Here is a 15,838-nt window from a genome sequence, read left to right as displayed (position 1 = left end):
ATAATATTTAAAAATTTTTTTTCTTTTTTTAAATTTTGTAATGTTTCATTTATTTCTAGGAGAGAGAGAGAGAGACAGCGTGAGCAGGGGAGGGTCAGAGAGAGAGAGAGTCACAGACTGAAACAGGCTCCAGGCTCTGAGCTGGCAGTCAGCACAGAGCCCGGCGCAGGGCACGAACCCACGAACCGCGAGATCATGACCTAAGCGAAAGTCGGACGCGTAACCGACTAAGCCACCCAGGCTCCCCAATAATATTAAAAAAATTTGAAATGGAGGTGCTGATCCACACTTGCCAGGGGACTGTGGTGTGAGACCTGGGGTCAGCAGGTGTGGCCACACTGTGAATAGGAGAATGTGTCCAGAAGCCGCAGCAGTATCAACAGCAACTTCACCCCATGCCCTGACCCAGAGGGCACACATTGCCCCAAGTTCTGAATTCCCTCATCTTGCCTGAGCCGCCCAGGCTGGCAGGCCCAGGGACCTCTGCCTCTGTGTTTGTTTCTTGTGTGTGTTTGAACCACAGTTTTTGAGCTCTCACTGTGTATCAGATACAAGGCCAGGCCCTTTGATATACCTCACCATAGTTCATTCTAACAGCCCTTTACTTGAGGGTCGTGTTTTACAGCTGAGGAAGCAGAGCCTCAGAGAGGACACTTGAACTCCAGTCTTGCCGCGTTCCCCACAGCTGTGTTCTCACAGAGGATGGGGAGTCTGGGAACCAGGAGGGCACAGTAGAAGGGCCTGGAGGTTGCCAGCTCTGGATTTGAATCCTGCTCTGCTAGGAGACTTTATGTTCTTCCCAGCGCATCACATTGGGAGCCACAGAATGACAGTTTGCCCCCCGACTGGTGATGGTAACTCAGATCACCTGTATAAGGTGGAGACTTCCAGGTTTCTCCACTCTAAAATTACTTTTTCCTTTGGAATGAATAAGTCTTTTTAAGTCTGTCAAAATATCCACTTCATCAAATTTCTGCCCGCTACATTTAGCATCCATTGTGGTTTCTTTCCTGATTCAGTGACTTCTGATAGTTGCCAAATGGTGACTTTCCATTCCAGCATTCCTTCTGTATTCGTTAGATTGCTTTCTGTTCTCTGGAAGAACTTTTCCTTCTCCCCCACTTATTTATTCATTGATTTATTCATATCCTTAGAGACTCACGGGTTCCTGTTTTATTCAGTGAATTATAACTAATTACTGTCTTCATTTATTTTGATTCTAAAGCTTGTCTTAGAGGTGGCCATTGTGAGTCCTTCAGGTGGGTTCGTATGTTCCGTTGATGTGCTTCCATCCCCCTTGAACATACCCTTACTTTCTGGCACAGTAAAATGTCCTACACTCACCTTGAACCTTTTCTGCCCCAGCTCTAGAATCAGTCCTTTGTTCAGGGAGCCCTGATTCTCTTTAGTGGAGAATGATACTTAGAATCCAAGATCTAGACACTAGGGTGCTCATCACTACTGGGGTGCCATTGCTTCAGGGCCCTCTTAGCAGACGCAGCTAGGAAGTATGTGTCTGTGTGACTGTATGTACACAGACACACAGATACATGTGTTACCTGCTTGTCCAGGCCAGCACTGCAGGGTTCCTTCTAGCCGTCTTCCATTCCATACCCTTCTCTTACAGGGAAAAGCCCGGTTCCTGCTATCTACCAGGTATTTATTCGCTTAATCCTGGAATACACAGAGAGTAGACTGAGAATTGCTAACTTTTATCTCTGCGAATAGTCAGTATTTGTTTTTAGGTCTTGTGTCTTTAGCCTGAGGGCAACTAGTCAAAATACTTTGGAAATTACTTGGGCGAGTTGTTTCATTCTTTTATAACCTGGTGGTTTATATTAATCATTTGAAATACTGTTAGGATCGCGGTTTTTGTTGGTAGTGTGTTTTGTTTTTTAAGGGATCCCCCTTATTCTTGATTTTATTTATAGAGCAAATGGAACATTAACACAATTATTTAAAAGTCTAAACTATACAAAAAGGTGTACTCAGAGAAGTGCTATGTGAAAGTGTAAGTTTCTTCATCTCTCTGATCTTCAAGAGCCTTATCTGTTATAATATCAAGTTAACATTTATAGAATCCTTGTTCTGTGCCAAGCCTTCTGTTAGATATTTTAGATAGATAAGATAGAAAGAAAGATAGAAAGATAGGTAGGTAGATAGATAGAGAGATAGATAGATATCACATCACTACATTTTAAGTCTTGAAAACAGTCCTACGCTATGGGTACTGCCATTACCCCCATTTTGATTTTTTAAAAATGTTTTATTTATTTTTGAGAGAGGGGGAGAGAGAGACAGAGTATGAGCCAGGGAGGGGCAGAGAGAGGGGGAAACAGAATTCACAAAGCAGGCTCCAGGCTCTTAGCTAGCTGTCAGCACAGAGCCCGACACGGGTCTTGAACCCACCAACCGTGAGATCATGACCTGAGCTGAAGTTGGACACTTAACCGACTCAGCCACCCAGGTGCTCGTGTTACCCCCATTTTATAGAGAAGGACCTTTAGGCTATCCAAGGTCCCCTAGTTAGGAAATGGTGGAACCTGGATTTGAACCGCAGCCAGACTCTAGTTCACATTCTTATCTGGGCTTTGAGGGCTCGTCATCGTGGTAAGAAAGAAAGTAGATGCTCAGAACATGTTTGCCCCCGTTCGGCCAGGCCTCCCCAGCAGCTGAGGTTGGGGCGCAGGTGGCTTGTGTCTCTGCTGAGTGTTCTTTATACGCCCTCTCGTGTTTCCGTCAGGAGAGTTCATGGAGAGCCTACAGGATCCAGACCTGAATGTGCGCCGGGCCACCCTGGCTTTCTTCAACTCAGCTGTGCACAACAAGCCCTCACTGGTCCGGGACCTGCTGGGTGACATTCTGCCCCTCCTCTACCAGGAGACAAAGGTCCGCAGGGACCTCATCCGAGAGGTAAGGCCGGTGAAGGACAGTGAGGACCTGCCTGGCAGAGCTGTGGCCGGGATTCAGGTCAGGCTTTTCAGAGCAGGCACGTGGGCCGTGTGGCCTGGGTCAGATGCTGCTCCCCACTTCCAGGTTGTGTGACCCTAGGCACACTGACCTAGGGCAGTTTAATCTGCCCTGAGCCTCACTTTCTCTTTTGGGGCAAAATGAGGAAAATAACTCGTGTCTGTATCTTAGGGTTGTTGAGAAGATTCAATAAGTTGTATCCTGCAGCTTCTCTGGGCTGCTCCTGCACACAGTTGGCACTCAGCAGTGTTGGCGGCTCTTGTTATCAGTCAGCATTCAGCAGGTGGTCGTTGAGCGCCAGCACTGTGGCGAGTGCCAGGATCAGAGCTGGGCCAGACCTGGTTTCTGCCACTAGCGAGCTCATGGCCACCCAAGGCTAGAGATACCCATTCTGCCGATTGTTTTACTGGGGTAGAGCCTACTTAATGTAACAAGAATTTAAGGGGCAGAGAGTAAAAGTGGCTTAACAGCTATCATCACGTAATAGGATACAAATGTCTGGGGTCACCCGGGTGCTCAGTCGGGGAAGCGTCCAACTTCAGCTCAGGTCGTGATCACGGTTCGTGGGTTTGAGCCCCGCATCTGCTCTGGTGCTGTCAGTGCAGACCCACTTTGGAGCCTCTGTCCCCGTTGCTCTCTGTCCTTCCCCTGCCCATGCTTTCTCTCTCTCAAAAAAAAAAAAAGGTCTAAACCATCTGACATTGCTGAAGAGGAAGTAACTATGTTTAGAGGGGTTAGGAAAGGTTCCCAGAAGAGTGGCCATGTAAGCTGGGCCTTGAGGGGTGAGACGGAGCTTACCATTAAGAACAGAGCCTGGTGGTTAAAAGCTTCAGAGACCTGGGTTTTTAATTCTAGTTCAGCCACGTACTAGCTGTGTGTTCTTGGGCAAATTAATTAACCTCTCTGAGCCTTAGTTTCCTCATATGTGAAGTGGGGTTCATCGTAACATCGTCTTCCTAGGGCTGTTGTGATGCTTGGGTGACCTGTCATTTGTCAAGCACGCAGCACAGTGGCCGGCCCATCATAACTGCTCAGTAGACTGGAATGATTATTGTTTCTGTTATTATGAAAGGGCATGCAGGCTGAGGAAGGGCAAGAGACTTGAGAGTAGGAGGCCTGATTCGGGGACAGAACACAGAAGTGAACAGGCCGGCTGCGCAGCAGGAGCTAAGGGAGGTGTCCTTACCCCCTGGAGTCCCATCCCATGACCCTTGTCACCCTTCCCTCCTGCAGGTGGAAATGGGGCCCTTTAAGCACACAGTGGACGACGGGCTGGACGTGCGGAAGGCGGCCTTTGAGTGCATGTACTCGCTCCTTGAGAGCTGCCTGGGCCAGCTGGACATCTGCGAGTTCCTGAACCACGTGGAGGATGGCCTGAAGGACCACTACGATATCCGGGTAGGGTGGGCCCCCCGCCACACCCACGCCCACCCCGTACCAAGGGGATGGTGGCACACGGGGACCCACTGCTTGGGTGTCCCCCACTCTCCACCCCGGCACCCCTGTGAAAATAACTGCATTGTTTTGTTTTTTTTTTCAATAAGAAAGTCAACCTCTCAAACACCTTTGGGGAGAGTCTACACCGGGCAAGCGCTTTGGAGTACGATTTCGCAGTAGCTAGAAGAATTTAGAATTCTCAGACATACCTTTGACCTAGCAGTTCCATCTGTGTGAACAGAGCCTCTGGACTGACTCCTAAAAACATGTTTGGAGTTTTACATTCTAGATTGTTCTGAGAGTTGGGGAAGGCTGGCAGCTTCCCAAATGTCCACATATCAGAAGCTCACTCGATAAACTGGGTACTTCTGGTCTTGGAATGCTAGCAGCATGAAGAAGAGTGAGCCAGGTCCCTCTGCACTGATGTGAGAGATGGCCAAGACCCGCTGTCGATTGATAAAGGCCAGGTTTTACAGGCATTTCCTCCATGCTTTCCCGTTTGCACCCATTGTGGCCACATGGCCCTCTTACCTGCCTCCAGGGAGCACAGGACAGGGCCTGGGCATCCGTGTACCATTTGGACCCCTATGTCCAGGCCCCTTTTGGTGTTGAGGAGGGTGGGAATGACATCTGTTGAGCCCCTAGAGTTATCTTGCTGAGTCTGCACCCCAGCCCTGGAGAGTGGGTCTATGATGGCCACTTCACAGGGGAGAGGACAGAGAACTGGCTAGTTCCAGGGCACCAGCTGGGAAGTGGAGGAGGTCTGGGGCCCAGCTTGTGCTGTGGAATGCCGTGCTGGTTGCTGGCCCCCTCCTTTGCTGTGGGTTATTGGGGGGATCAGGGCAGAGCGGATGGCTGTGGGGGGACGGGTAGGGTATGTAGAATTCAGACAACTATCCGTTATGCTGCATGTCATTTGTAGGAACCTCACCATTTTCAAAAAAGGTCACCATTATTCTCCTGCAGGCTGCATCTGGGTTTGTAGGTGTGTTGGCTCACGTGGCAGTTTTTTGAAAATGGGTGCCAGTATTTAAAAGTTGAGAGATTTTACATAAAAATCAGCTTCTTTCAAAAATAGTGCGTGAGCCCTGGGCCACATTCCCACAGCCCCAATGGGCTGGAGCTGAGAGCTGCTCTCTGGAGTGTGAACTCCTCACTCCTTCCCAGTTGCCGTCTGGCCCTCTTCACTCGTGGACAGTATCTGCATGGCCCTGTGAGCATCTGAGCTTGAGAATCGCCCCCTCTCTGGTGCTCCTTCTTATCTGAGCCTCCTCAGGTCAGCCAAGTGTAGTTGGCATAGTAGGTATTGCCATTCATATTGTTTTTAGTATTTATTTATTTTTGAGAGAGAGAAGCAGACAGCGTGAGCAGGGGAAGGGCAGAGAGAAGGGAGACAGAATTGACAGGCTCCAGGCTTGAGCTGTCAGCACAGAGCCTGATGTGGGGCTTGAACTCACAAACCACAAGCCAAAGTTGGATTCTCAATGGACTGAGCCACCCAGGTGCCTCCTGTCATTCACATTTATAGATGAGAAAACGGAGGCCCAGAGGGGAAGTGACTCGCAGGGCCCTGGTGGGAATGAGTGCTAGGGTTTGGACCTGAGCTCTCGGTGTCGGTATCAGAGCCTCTGATCTTCCCTGGGCTCTGATCCTTTTGGTCATTTCACTGTGAACTTTGTCTCCTTCCTCTGGGGCAGATGCTGACCTTCATCATGCTTGCACGACTGGCTACCCTGTGTCCCGCACCCGTTCTACAGAGGGTGGATCGGCTCATTGAGCCACTCAGGGCCACCTGCACCGCCAAGGTAAGCGCGCTGCCCAGCCCTGGGCACACCTACAAATTATTCAGTTCCATTTACAGGTGGCGTATAAAGTGCTTCATTTTGTTGTTGTTGTCACCCTGTAAAGTACTTCTTATTGTCCCCACTGTACACACAGGGAAAGAGACTCAGAGAGGTGCAGGGATTGATTTAGCCTCCTCAGAATGAGATTCAAACCCACCTCTTTTGTTCATTCAACATTTCCTGGGTGCCGGCGGCCCTTGTTGCCAGGCACCAGCATCCCGCGTGGAACGTGGTGCGTTCCTACTCCCACATCCTCCTGGGAACACCGAGTCATTCTCTTGGACACATGGAAACCATTGATCGGTTGATTGATTCAGGGCAGAGTTGCTGCTCGGCTGGAGTGCCTCAAAGGTTCCAGGGGAGGGATCGAGCGGAAGGCCTGGGGGGAAGCCGCAACGTTGGGTACAGAGCCTGGTGCCCGGTAACTACCTGTTGACCGAAAGAACTAATCTGGGTTTTGAAAGTGTAGGAATTAACCAAACAAGGGCAGAGTATTTCAGATTGGAACTGAAAGAGGAGAGAGATCCATAGAACAGTGATTTGCAAGTTGTGAGAGAGCAAAACCTTTTCCAAAAAAATGAAATCTTCGGTGGCTAAAACCGATAAAATTGGCAGTTTCTTAATAGAAACCTGCCCTTGAAGGTTCAGTCTGTAACAGGTGCATGGTATGAAGTCAAAGAAAACAGTGGTTCTGCAGGGCCATTGCAGTGACAGTTTCAAAGGCCAAGTCACTTTAGTTTCCTTGGAGCTTTACAGCGCGGAGAAAAATCCCAGTTGACAGGGTAGAGCTGCAAATGGTGTTGCAGCATCAGGACACCCTTCCACTCGGCCAGGAGGCAAATGATCTGAGGTCCCCGCAAAGGCTGCTCAGCCTGGCTGCCCGGCGGACACAATGTGTCGGGCACTGTGATGAGAACTTGCTGAATCCAAGTCCACCATCCCTCATCCACCGAAACCTACAAAGTTCTGGAAACCAAAAGCTTTATTTTTTTAATGTTTATTTTTGAGAGACAGAGTGCAAGTGGGGGAGGGGCATAGAGAGAGGGAGACAGAATCCGAAGCAGGCTCCAAGCTCAGCACAGACACTTGGGGCTTGAACTCACTAAGGTGAGATCATGATCTGAGCTGAATGAAGTCATAGGCTTAAGGGACTGAGCCACCACCCAGGTGCTCCCATCGAATTAACTTAGTAATGAAAAGAAAAGCGAGCAGTTTAGATTGGCTGGTCAGAGGTCCCCTAGGTGGCTTTGAAGTTGATTTGAATGACAAAGGACCACCCTCAGGAGAAACCAACCAGTGTAAAAAAAAGTGCAGGAGAAATCTTGGGAGGCTGGAACCACAGGAGACGGAAGTAGGGGAGTCTGCTGTGATTTACGGCTGGTAAAGCTTACATACAGGTGGTTGAGAGGAATCCAGAGACCAGTGACAGAGGCTGTGACGCCAGGCCAGGCTCAATAAAGGATGGCTCGTTTCTTCCCACTTTAGGTCAAAGCTGGTTCCGTGAAGCAGGAATTTGAGAAGCAAGATGAGCTGAAACGCTCCGCCATGAGGGCCGTGGCCGCCCTGCTGACCATCCCGGAAGTAGGGAAATGTCCCATCATGGCTGACTTCTCTTCCCAAATCCGATCCAACCCCGAACTTGCTGCCCTCTTTGAAAGCATCCAGAAGGATCCTGCTTCAGCCCCCAGCACAGACTCGATGGAGCTCAGCTAGTGCTTCCCCAGCCCCCAGGTGGGCCCTTACTCAAGAGAAGGGGGCCTACCCAAGCCTGAGGCCTCACCGTCCCCCTGCTGGCCACAGGCCTCTGCTTTTGCCCTTTCTTCATCTCACTAGTGGGCCCTCCTGCTCCTGGTCGGGGCTTACAGTGCCTTCTCCAGGGACCCCAACTCGAGGCCCCCAGCAGGAGCTGCAAGGCTGCCAACAGTTGGGCCCTGTAACTCAGGACAGTCATTCAAAGCAACAGGGCACGGACGTTTTCCAAGCCCTTTGGCACAAATATGGATGTGTGACTTCACACTGGGCAGTCTATACCTTCAAACTGTGAGTCCCTGCCTCACAGAGGACTAAGTGGTGTTTAGAAACACTCTTGTGCTCACAGCTGTGAAAGGTTAGGAGGCAGCCGGCTGGCCTTCCTTCCCACCAGTGTCTCGGACTTGTCACTCACACCTCTCCCGTGTTTCACTTCACTTGATCTGATAGGCCAAAAATTAGTGCTTTGGCTGGGCATCTGAAAAATGCAAGCAACTTCTCTGAGCTTCTTGCCCTTTTAGAATTCAAGCCAATTTAGAATTTAGAATTCAAGCAAAACGCTTCCTTTTCTAATTGGTAGTGATGATTCAGAAATGTGAATTTTTGCAGTGGGAGGAAGTTGGGATAGAGAATTAGATCTAATGTGTGTTTTCTAATTTCAAAACGCTTATGTAGTCGATTGGGAAACCAGAAAGCACAAAGGAAACTAGACCGCCTCTCACGCCACCCCACATATAGGTATAACCAGTTGGTCTGTGTCCAGAGAAAAATTTAACATGTTCCTAGTTTTTAGATTGAAGAAATATTAAGTGACAAGCCAAAGAACTTTCTGTGCTGTTACAGATTGATTTGAGACCCTTGTTACTTTTTCTCTGCACAATTCCTCTACTAGGTGTGCCACCATCAGTTTATTTCCTATCAGCTTAAAGAAATCCTGAAAATGACCAACATTTACTCAAATGTTTCAGACTAGGTTTTGAACTGGAGGCAGTCCACCTGTAAGACATTTTTTCTAAGGGACTTAAACCAACTCATGGCTAGTGTGCCAAGAAAATTACAACCAGGGTAGTTCTTTCTGCTCAGTTGATCAGGTTGGTAGGGAAAAAACACCCTACACACATTTGTCTTGTTCTGGAGTCTACATCCCACATCCCAGGACTATGTACTGCCACTTGCTACCAGTTCTTGGGAAAGTGGTACCCTGACTTTACACAGGTACGCCTCACTTTATCGTGCTTTACAGAAGCAGCATTTACAAACTGAAGGTTTGTGGGAATCCTGCGTTGAGCCATGTCTATCCACACCATATGCTCATTTCATGTCGGTCATATTTTTCTCAGTTCACTTTGTTATTGTTTTGTTAGTGATCTGTAATCTTTGATGTTATGATTAGTGCCTGAAAACGTGACAGAATTGCTGTAATCTCATGAGAAAACTTTATCGGTGGAGCTGAGATGGTGAAGGTGCTGTTAAAAGATTGTTGAAATGGCAAAAAAGAACTGAAAACTACTACATCTACTCAGTTGATAAAGCAGTGGCAGGGTTTGAGGGGATGGACTCATTTTGAAAGCTCTCTGGGTAAAGTGCTGATATTGCATGCTACAGAGAAATCATTCTGAACTCAGCAACAGACTTCATGGTCTTAATTTTAGTAACTTGCCACAGCCACCCAGTCTTCAGCAACCACCACCCTCATCAGTCAGGAGCCATCGACATCGAGGTAAGACACTCCACCAACAAAGATTACAACTCACAGGAAGCTCAGATGGTTAGTCTTTGCAATAGTTATTTTTATATTAAGATATGTACATTATTTAGACATGCTATTACACATAATAAATTTCAGTATGGTATAGTTAACTTTTATATGAACTGGGAAACCAGAAAATGCGTCGGACGTCGGACTTGCTTTATCTGACTTGTGGTCTCCAGAGGTATGCCTGGTCTACCTTGGTCTGAAGATCACGTCTCCCCCACCCCCAAATGGAGTTGACAAGGCTGATCTGGGCACCAGAGGCCTGTGCCCTATGAAGAACAAAATACCTTTATAAACCTCTTCCAGATGGAAGATTCCAGAGTATTAACCAGAAAAAAATAAAAATCCATGACAACTTGTCAGAGTAAGAAATTGAAGAGTAAAACCAAGGAGGGAAATGCCAGATGGTAGTTTTATGGTTTTATTAACACAAATATGTGCACATAAACTGTCTATTCATTTTCTTCGCTGCGCAGCCTGGCATTGGGATTCGTGACTCTGATGGCCAGCTGGGCTGCTCTTTCCACAATGGCTTTACGGTTCTTGGAGGAGACATTGTGAGCAATCTCTGCACAGTAAGATCTGGAAAAGAAGCAGTTCATGAGCAAAGTTAAGGGGGCGCTGGTAATGGCTCATGAACAAGGCCCACACAGCCCCCAAATCCCAACTCTCCTAAAACCCATGGTCCCAGCAGTAAGGCTCTTAAAGTATTCCCAGGAAGTGACAAAAGCACTCACCATGTTCCCTCACTGAATCCTTACAGCAGCCTTATGATCCATGGATTGCCTCTACCTTACAGACAAACCATGGTCCTTAAAGTGGAAATGAATTTCCAAGCCACATATTTAGAAAGGGAGAGGGCTGGGGCGCCTGGGTGGCTCAGTCGGTTAAGCATCCGACTTCGGTTCAGGTGATGATCTCGCGGTCGGTGGGTTCAAGCCCCACATCGGGCTCTGTGCTGACAGCTAGCTCAGAGCCTGGAGCCTGCTTCAGAGTCTGTATCTCCCTCTCTCTCTGACCCTCCCCTGCTCAAGCTGTCTTTCTCAGAAAATAAATAAAATATTTAAAAAATAAATTAAAAAAAAAAAAGAAACGAAAAGGAGAGGGCTACGATGACTCAGTCCCAGACTCCCAAGTTCAAAGGTCCTCCCCTATCCTTCCAGCCCCATCAAGTTTTTAAACTCTGCCAAGTAACCAAAAGCAAAATCCAACAGTCTGATTAAACCAGGAGCTTCCTGGCATTTTACTTGTTTGCTGCTGACCAAACTCAAATCCAGAAGTAAGGCCACCTGAGGTTGCCCAGCAAGTAGCTACACTTCACTTTCCTGAGTACCTGGGTGCCAGGTCCTGTCCAACTGACTCACTGCCCACAGCTGCACCATGCCCCAGTTGGTAACAAACTGGCCTAAGAGGCACATTTCAGCAGGAAACAAATTTATGATGCCATCAACAGCAGGTTAAGAAAACATACTGGAGGGGCGCCTGGGTGGCTCAGTCGGTTAAGCGTCCGACTTCAGCTCAGGTCATGATCTCACGGTTCCTGGGTTCCACCCCGCGTCAGGCTTGGTGCTGACAGCTAGCTCAGAGCCTGGAGCCTGCTTTGGATTTTGTTTCTCCCTCTCTCTAACCCTCCACTGCTCACACTGCCTCTCTCAGAAATAAAAACATCAAAAAATTTTAAAAAAGAAAACATACTGTAGGGGCACCTGGTTGGGTTAGTAGGTGGAGCAACTGATCTTGGATCTTGGGGTTCTGAGTCTGAGCCCCACACTGGGTAGAGACTGCTTAAAAATGAAATCTTAAGGAGCAGCTAGGTGGCTCAGTCACTTAAACATCTGAGTACTGATTTTGGCTCAGGTCATAATCTCATGGTGTGGCAGTTTGAGCCCCTTAGTCAGCTGGAGCCTGCTGGAACTCTCCCTCACCCCCAACTCCTACTCTCAAACTTAAAAAATAGGTAAAAATCTTCAAGAAAAAAGCATTCTAGGGGCACCTGGTTGGCTTAGTCAGTAGAATATGTGAATCATCTCAGGGTTAAGTTCAAGTCCCACACTGGGCACAGAGATTACTTCAACAACAACAACAAAACCTCTATCAAAATCTTAAAGAAAAAAAGACTCTATCTACTCTTGGAGAAATTTCAGCAAAAAGACTGTAAGGAGTGACTAAGGTAAGGGGACATACATAGCTCTTTTTAAGAACTCCAGCAAACTCAAAATTTTTTCTTTTCATCTTCTATAAATGAGTTCACTCAAGCTCAAAGTAGCTATATTTTGAAATGTTTCCATCTTTGTTTTTAACAATAATAAATCTTATCTCCCCCTCAATAACTCCTCAGGTCCTTGTACACATTATATATTTAACATCTGTCATCTTAAATAACCTCCCCTCTGCCTGGGCATTTTCCACACAAGATCATCATTTTGAATCGTATGTATAACACTCATTCCCACCCAGTGCTTGTGCTCCCACAATTCACAAATTAAATTACATTTTCAATTGTTCAGTTACTCCTGCAAAGATCAGCCTTACAATGTTTCCCTGTTTCTCAGTTTAATTTAAGGACAAATACCCAGAAATGGAACTTGTGGTGTAAGTTCCATTCCAAAATTTCTAAAAATTCCAAAAATTTTGATTCCAAAAATTTCTATAGCTCTTTACACAAATTGCCAAGCTACTTAAGAGAGTGCCCTGTTTAGCAACCAGCAACACCCGCACCTCATGTTTGCCACACAAGCATTTTCTCTTGTCACCAATTCTCCATCATCCTAACTGTGGTCTCGGCAGCACCCTTAATTCCTAGGCTTATCCAAGGATTTTCTAAGGATAATTTCCAGCATTCTAACACCTAGTTAAATTTCCAACATAGAAAACTCAACCAATGAGAACAATGGTCTCATTTATTTCTATTACTTTGTCTACAATCACTACAGAGAAAAAATCTTTGTAGGAAGCATCCACACACAGGTGTCACAGTTAGTCACCCTCTTCACATCCTAATTAGGAAGAAAACAGGTTTTCTGCTTCTGTTTAATAGGAACATAAGAACATTGTCCTCTGCTTAACCAAAAACCACCATCCCTCCCAATCCAAATTCAAAGCATCTAAATAACTTCCCACGTTAAATGCTTTCTCATCCCACTGTCCCAATTTTGGCCTAAGCACACCAAGTCTCTCTCAGAACTCATAAAGTATCTAACTGTCTCAAAATACCTGAAAGTAATGCTGTGAACCCTCTGTGCACTGCTGCACCTCTACAACTTTGGGCAAGCCATCCTGATTGCAAAGCCTTCCTCCTTTTTTCTCTACCTCAGACGACAGAGCTCTTGGCAGCAACTCATCTATTCCTATAGCTTTTTGAAGGAAGATACCTGTGGCCACAGCATAAGGTGTCCCTTAGGTCTGAGGCTACACATGATATCCCCCCACCTCCACATAAATAAAGCCAACATTCTGCAAAGAACTGCCAAGAGGCTACCGCAGTGTTTTTACGGTCAGGCCAAGTCCTTCTCTTTCCAAGCCTCCGGTCTCTATACTTTTCAGGCCAACTTCCCTCACCCTGCTCCAGCAAAGAACACCTTTCTAAGTCCCCAACAAGCATTCTTTAAGCTCTGGAGAGAATATACAACTCCTCCAAACGCATTCTAAGTCCCTACCGAAATTGCTCAGAGATGCAGACTTCTGACACCTAAACCCAGAAGTGGGGCCCAACTCACTTGTTGCACATCAGCAGCACTTCAAGCTCCTTGACGTTGTGGACTAAGAACTTCCGGAAGCCACTGGGCAGCATGTGCTTTGTTTTTTTGTTGCTCCCGTAACCGATGTTGGGCATCAAGATCTGGCCCTTGAATCTTCTGCGCACCCTATTATCAATGCCTCTGGGTTTCCGCCAGTTGCGCTGAAATAAACACAGGAGGGTTAGTGCCTTTGCTAACAGCTCTTCCTTTTGGAGGAAAAAAGGGGGACCCAATGAAAAGGAAATCTGTCAAACAGTAGCTGTCACTGGATTACAGTATTTCACTACATCTTTACTTAGCAGGGGGAAAAAAATAGGGGCTCCTGCGTTTGATCATCAGGAATATAGACTCACATTCACACTCCTAAACAAAGGGAAAACAACCTACGGACTGACAGAACGTCAGGAGATTGTGATACAGTAAGCGGAAGAGTGAAAAGCATGGGTTTTAGCACTGGACTCGGATACAAGTTTTCCTCATCATAAAATAAGGACGATCCACTTCTCATAACCTCGCCAGGCCACCCTAAATGATACAAGCCTCTAGACACCTCCAAACAGCCAAATGTCCAATTCATACTATAATCAAGTGACTGGATGACAGTGAGGCCTATTCATGGAGACCTAGGTTTCTAGAGAGCTCTTCCACTAACTGGACTGGTTCATGTGAGACAAAGGTAATCTGACCAGGTGACACCAGAAATCCAAGATCCCGTTTGGGAGCCCCTTTCTCCACCCCAACAAACACTTCCATCCCCGAACCACACATACCTTAATTTTGACATATCGGTCTGACTGGTGCCGGATGAACTTCTTGGTCCTCTTTTTAACGATCTTGGGCTTCACCAGAGGTCTGAGGGCGGCCATGATGCCTTCAAGAAAGAAGCAGAGATGGCGGGTGTCAGAGTCCTAGAAGGACGCCTCCCTGCTCAGGCCTTGAACATTGTCGCAGAGTGTCTTCCAATCTCCAGCTACTGAGCAAACTGGGAATGGAATGGGTACCTCTGCCAGGCTTGCTTTCCCTCCCGTCTCCGAAGCTGGCAGAATACGAACCACTCTCCAGATGCGATCCTGGGAGGTCGGGGGTCACCTCCCCTCCAAAGCCAAAATAGCAAGCTAACAGCTCATCTAAAAGCAAATCGACCCCCAAAGTTCTCAGCTTGCACATGGGGGCAAATCCCACACCCGGTGTCCCAAACCCCGGGCTCGATTTCCTTTTAGCTACGCAGAACTTGGGATACCCACGAGAACCCGAGTCTTAGCTGTCTTCTCACCCGTAAAAGAGAAATACCGCACACTGAACGCTTGCAGTGACAGATGTAAAGACAAACCTGTATTCCGTCCCAGAGCGCTGTTGCTCGACAATTCTCTAACAGACCTATAAAACCATGACAGACTTATAAAAGGCTTCTAGGCCTTTGAACTTGTTCTACCTGAAGATCGTCCGAGGACCGGCCTTCCCGGTTACCCCATTATCTCTTACTGGAGCACCCCTTTCGTTCTCCTCACTGCCTCTATTTCTTTGTTCGCCACACGGTACTCCGTGAACACTGTGTTCGACAAACGAAGGCTCCCCCGCCCGAAACATTATTTCCTCGCAGACAAGGACGCAGTTTCATATTCTGAGATCCTGGCCCACTATCAGCATTTCTGTTAACTAATCGATTCACAGCAAGCGACTGTTCTGTTTTGGTGGTCTGGCCGCAGCAGCAACCCCAAGACCAGCACTGCAGAAGGGGGGTCGGTCAGCGGAAACGGAAAATACACGCGGGAACACACCGCTGGCATCAAACTGGAACCCTCTGATGGCTCCACGGTCCCCCCAAGCCCCCGCAGTCTACACCCGAACGGCGACATTCACTCTCAATGCTCAAACAAGCTGTCCGCAACTCTGAGACACCAGGCAGCCTCCGTCGGTCGGCAAGTGGCCCTGGGAAGCGAACTCCATCATCGGCTGGGCCGCTTCGCTCTGTTCCTGTACGTGCTCCAGCCAACCGACAAGGACAAAACCCACCAAGACGAGTGCTCGGAAGGGCAGGCTTCCTCACCACGAAGCGATAAGACCAGATGAAGACCGCAGAGATGCGGATGCCCAACGATTAAAACTTACCGAGTAACAGATGGCTGCCACCTCCGCAGGCAGCTCCGAGAAAAAGAGGGGAAGATGGCGCGCGAGGGCTGATGGGACTTAACCTCTGGGTCCTGGCAGGGGGGGAAAACAAGCACTTCCGGCTCTTGGTCCTTCTAAGAAAAGAAAGACATTTCAAAGAAATAATACTGAAAAATGTCGAGAGATACCTGTGTTTTCCTAGATATTAATATCTAGGAATGGTACTGGGAATTGTT

At 47.7% G+C, this 15,838-nt stretch overlaps 2 protein-coding genes and 1 non-coding gene across 3 annotated transcripts in view; 1 reads left to right on the top strand and 2 right to left on the bottom strand.

Annotated features, from left to right (window-relative positions):
• Positions 1–8,522, top strand: part of CAND2 (cullin associated and neddylation dissociated 2 (putative)) — a 31,110-nt gene extending 22,588 nt beyond the window's left edge. Inside the window, exons 12-15 of the mRNA XM_039231334.1 lie at positions 2,744–2,913; positions 4,204–4,368; positions 6,105–6,212; positions 7,737–8,522. Coding sequence (XP_039087265.1) covers positions 2,744–2,913; positions 4,204–4,368; positions 6,105–6,212; positions 7,737–7,964 — 671 coding nt within the window. The 3' untranslated portion in view covers positions 7,965–8,522. The remainder of the gene's footprint in view (positions 1–2,743; positions 2,914–4,203; positions 4,369–6,104; positions 6,213–7,736) is intronic.
• A 1,624-nt stretch (positions 8,523–10,146) lies between these two features.
• Positions 10,147–15,702, bottom strand: RPL32 (ribosomal protein L32). Its single transcript, XM_039231333.1, has 4 exons — positions 15,603–15,702; positions 14,264–14,364; positions 13,473–13,654; positions 10,147–10,338 (listed from the first exon to the last, which is right to left on the bottom strand). Exons 2-4 carry the CDS (start codon positions 14,357–14,359, stop codon positions 10,209–10,211), a joined length of 408 nt encoding a protein of 135 aa, XP_039087264.1. The 5' UTR covers positions 14,360–14,364; positions 15,603–15,702; the 3' UTR covers positions 10,147–10,208.
• Positions 14,434–14,573, bottom strand: LOC120231352. The gene has a single exon (XR_005528307.1). It is a non-coding gene; the product is annotated as a small nucleolar RNA SNORA7 (small nucleolar RNA).
• Positions 15,703–15,838: the final 136 nt, after the last annotated feature.

This window comes from Hyaena hyaena, unplaced genomic scaffold (genome assembly GCF_003009895.1).
Source record: "Hyaena hyaena isolate Hyena2069 unplaced genomic scaffold, ASM300989v1 scaffold_56, whole genome shotgun sequence".
NCBI lineage: Eukaryota > Metazoa > Chordata > Mammalia > Carnivora > Hyaenidae > Hyaena > Hyaena hyaena.
Note: the sequence above shows the minus strand (reverse complement) of the source record. Positions and strands in the feature narration are given on the sequence as shown.

Bases quoted from the DNA above. Each gene is read 5' to 3' on its own strand.
- RPL32 (XM_039231333.1), bottom strand. From the start codon at position 14,359: ATGGCCGCCCTCAGACCTCTGGTGAAGCCCAAGATCGTTAAAAAGAGG. The intron at 13,655-14,263 runs GTATGTGTGGTT...TGTTTATTTCAG, and splicing joins ACCGATATGTCAAAATTAAG to CGCAACTGGCGGAAACCCAG. The intron at 10,339-13,472 runs GTGAGTTGGGCC...CTTCTTTTCCAG, and splicing joins GTGCTGCTGATGTGCAACAA to ATCTTACTGTGCAGAGATTG.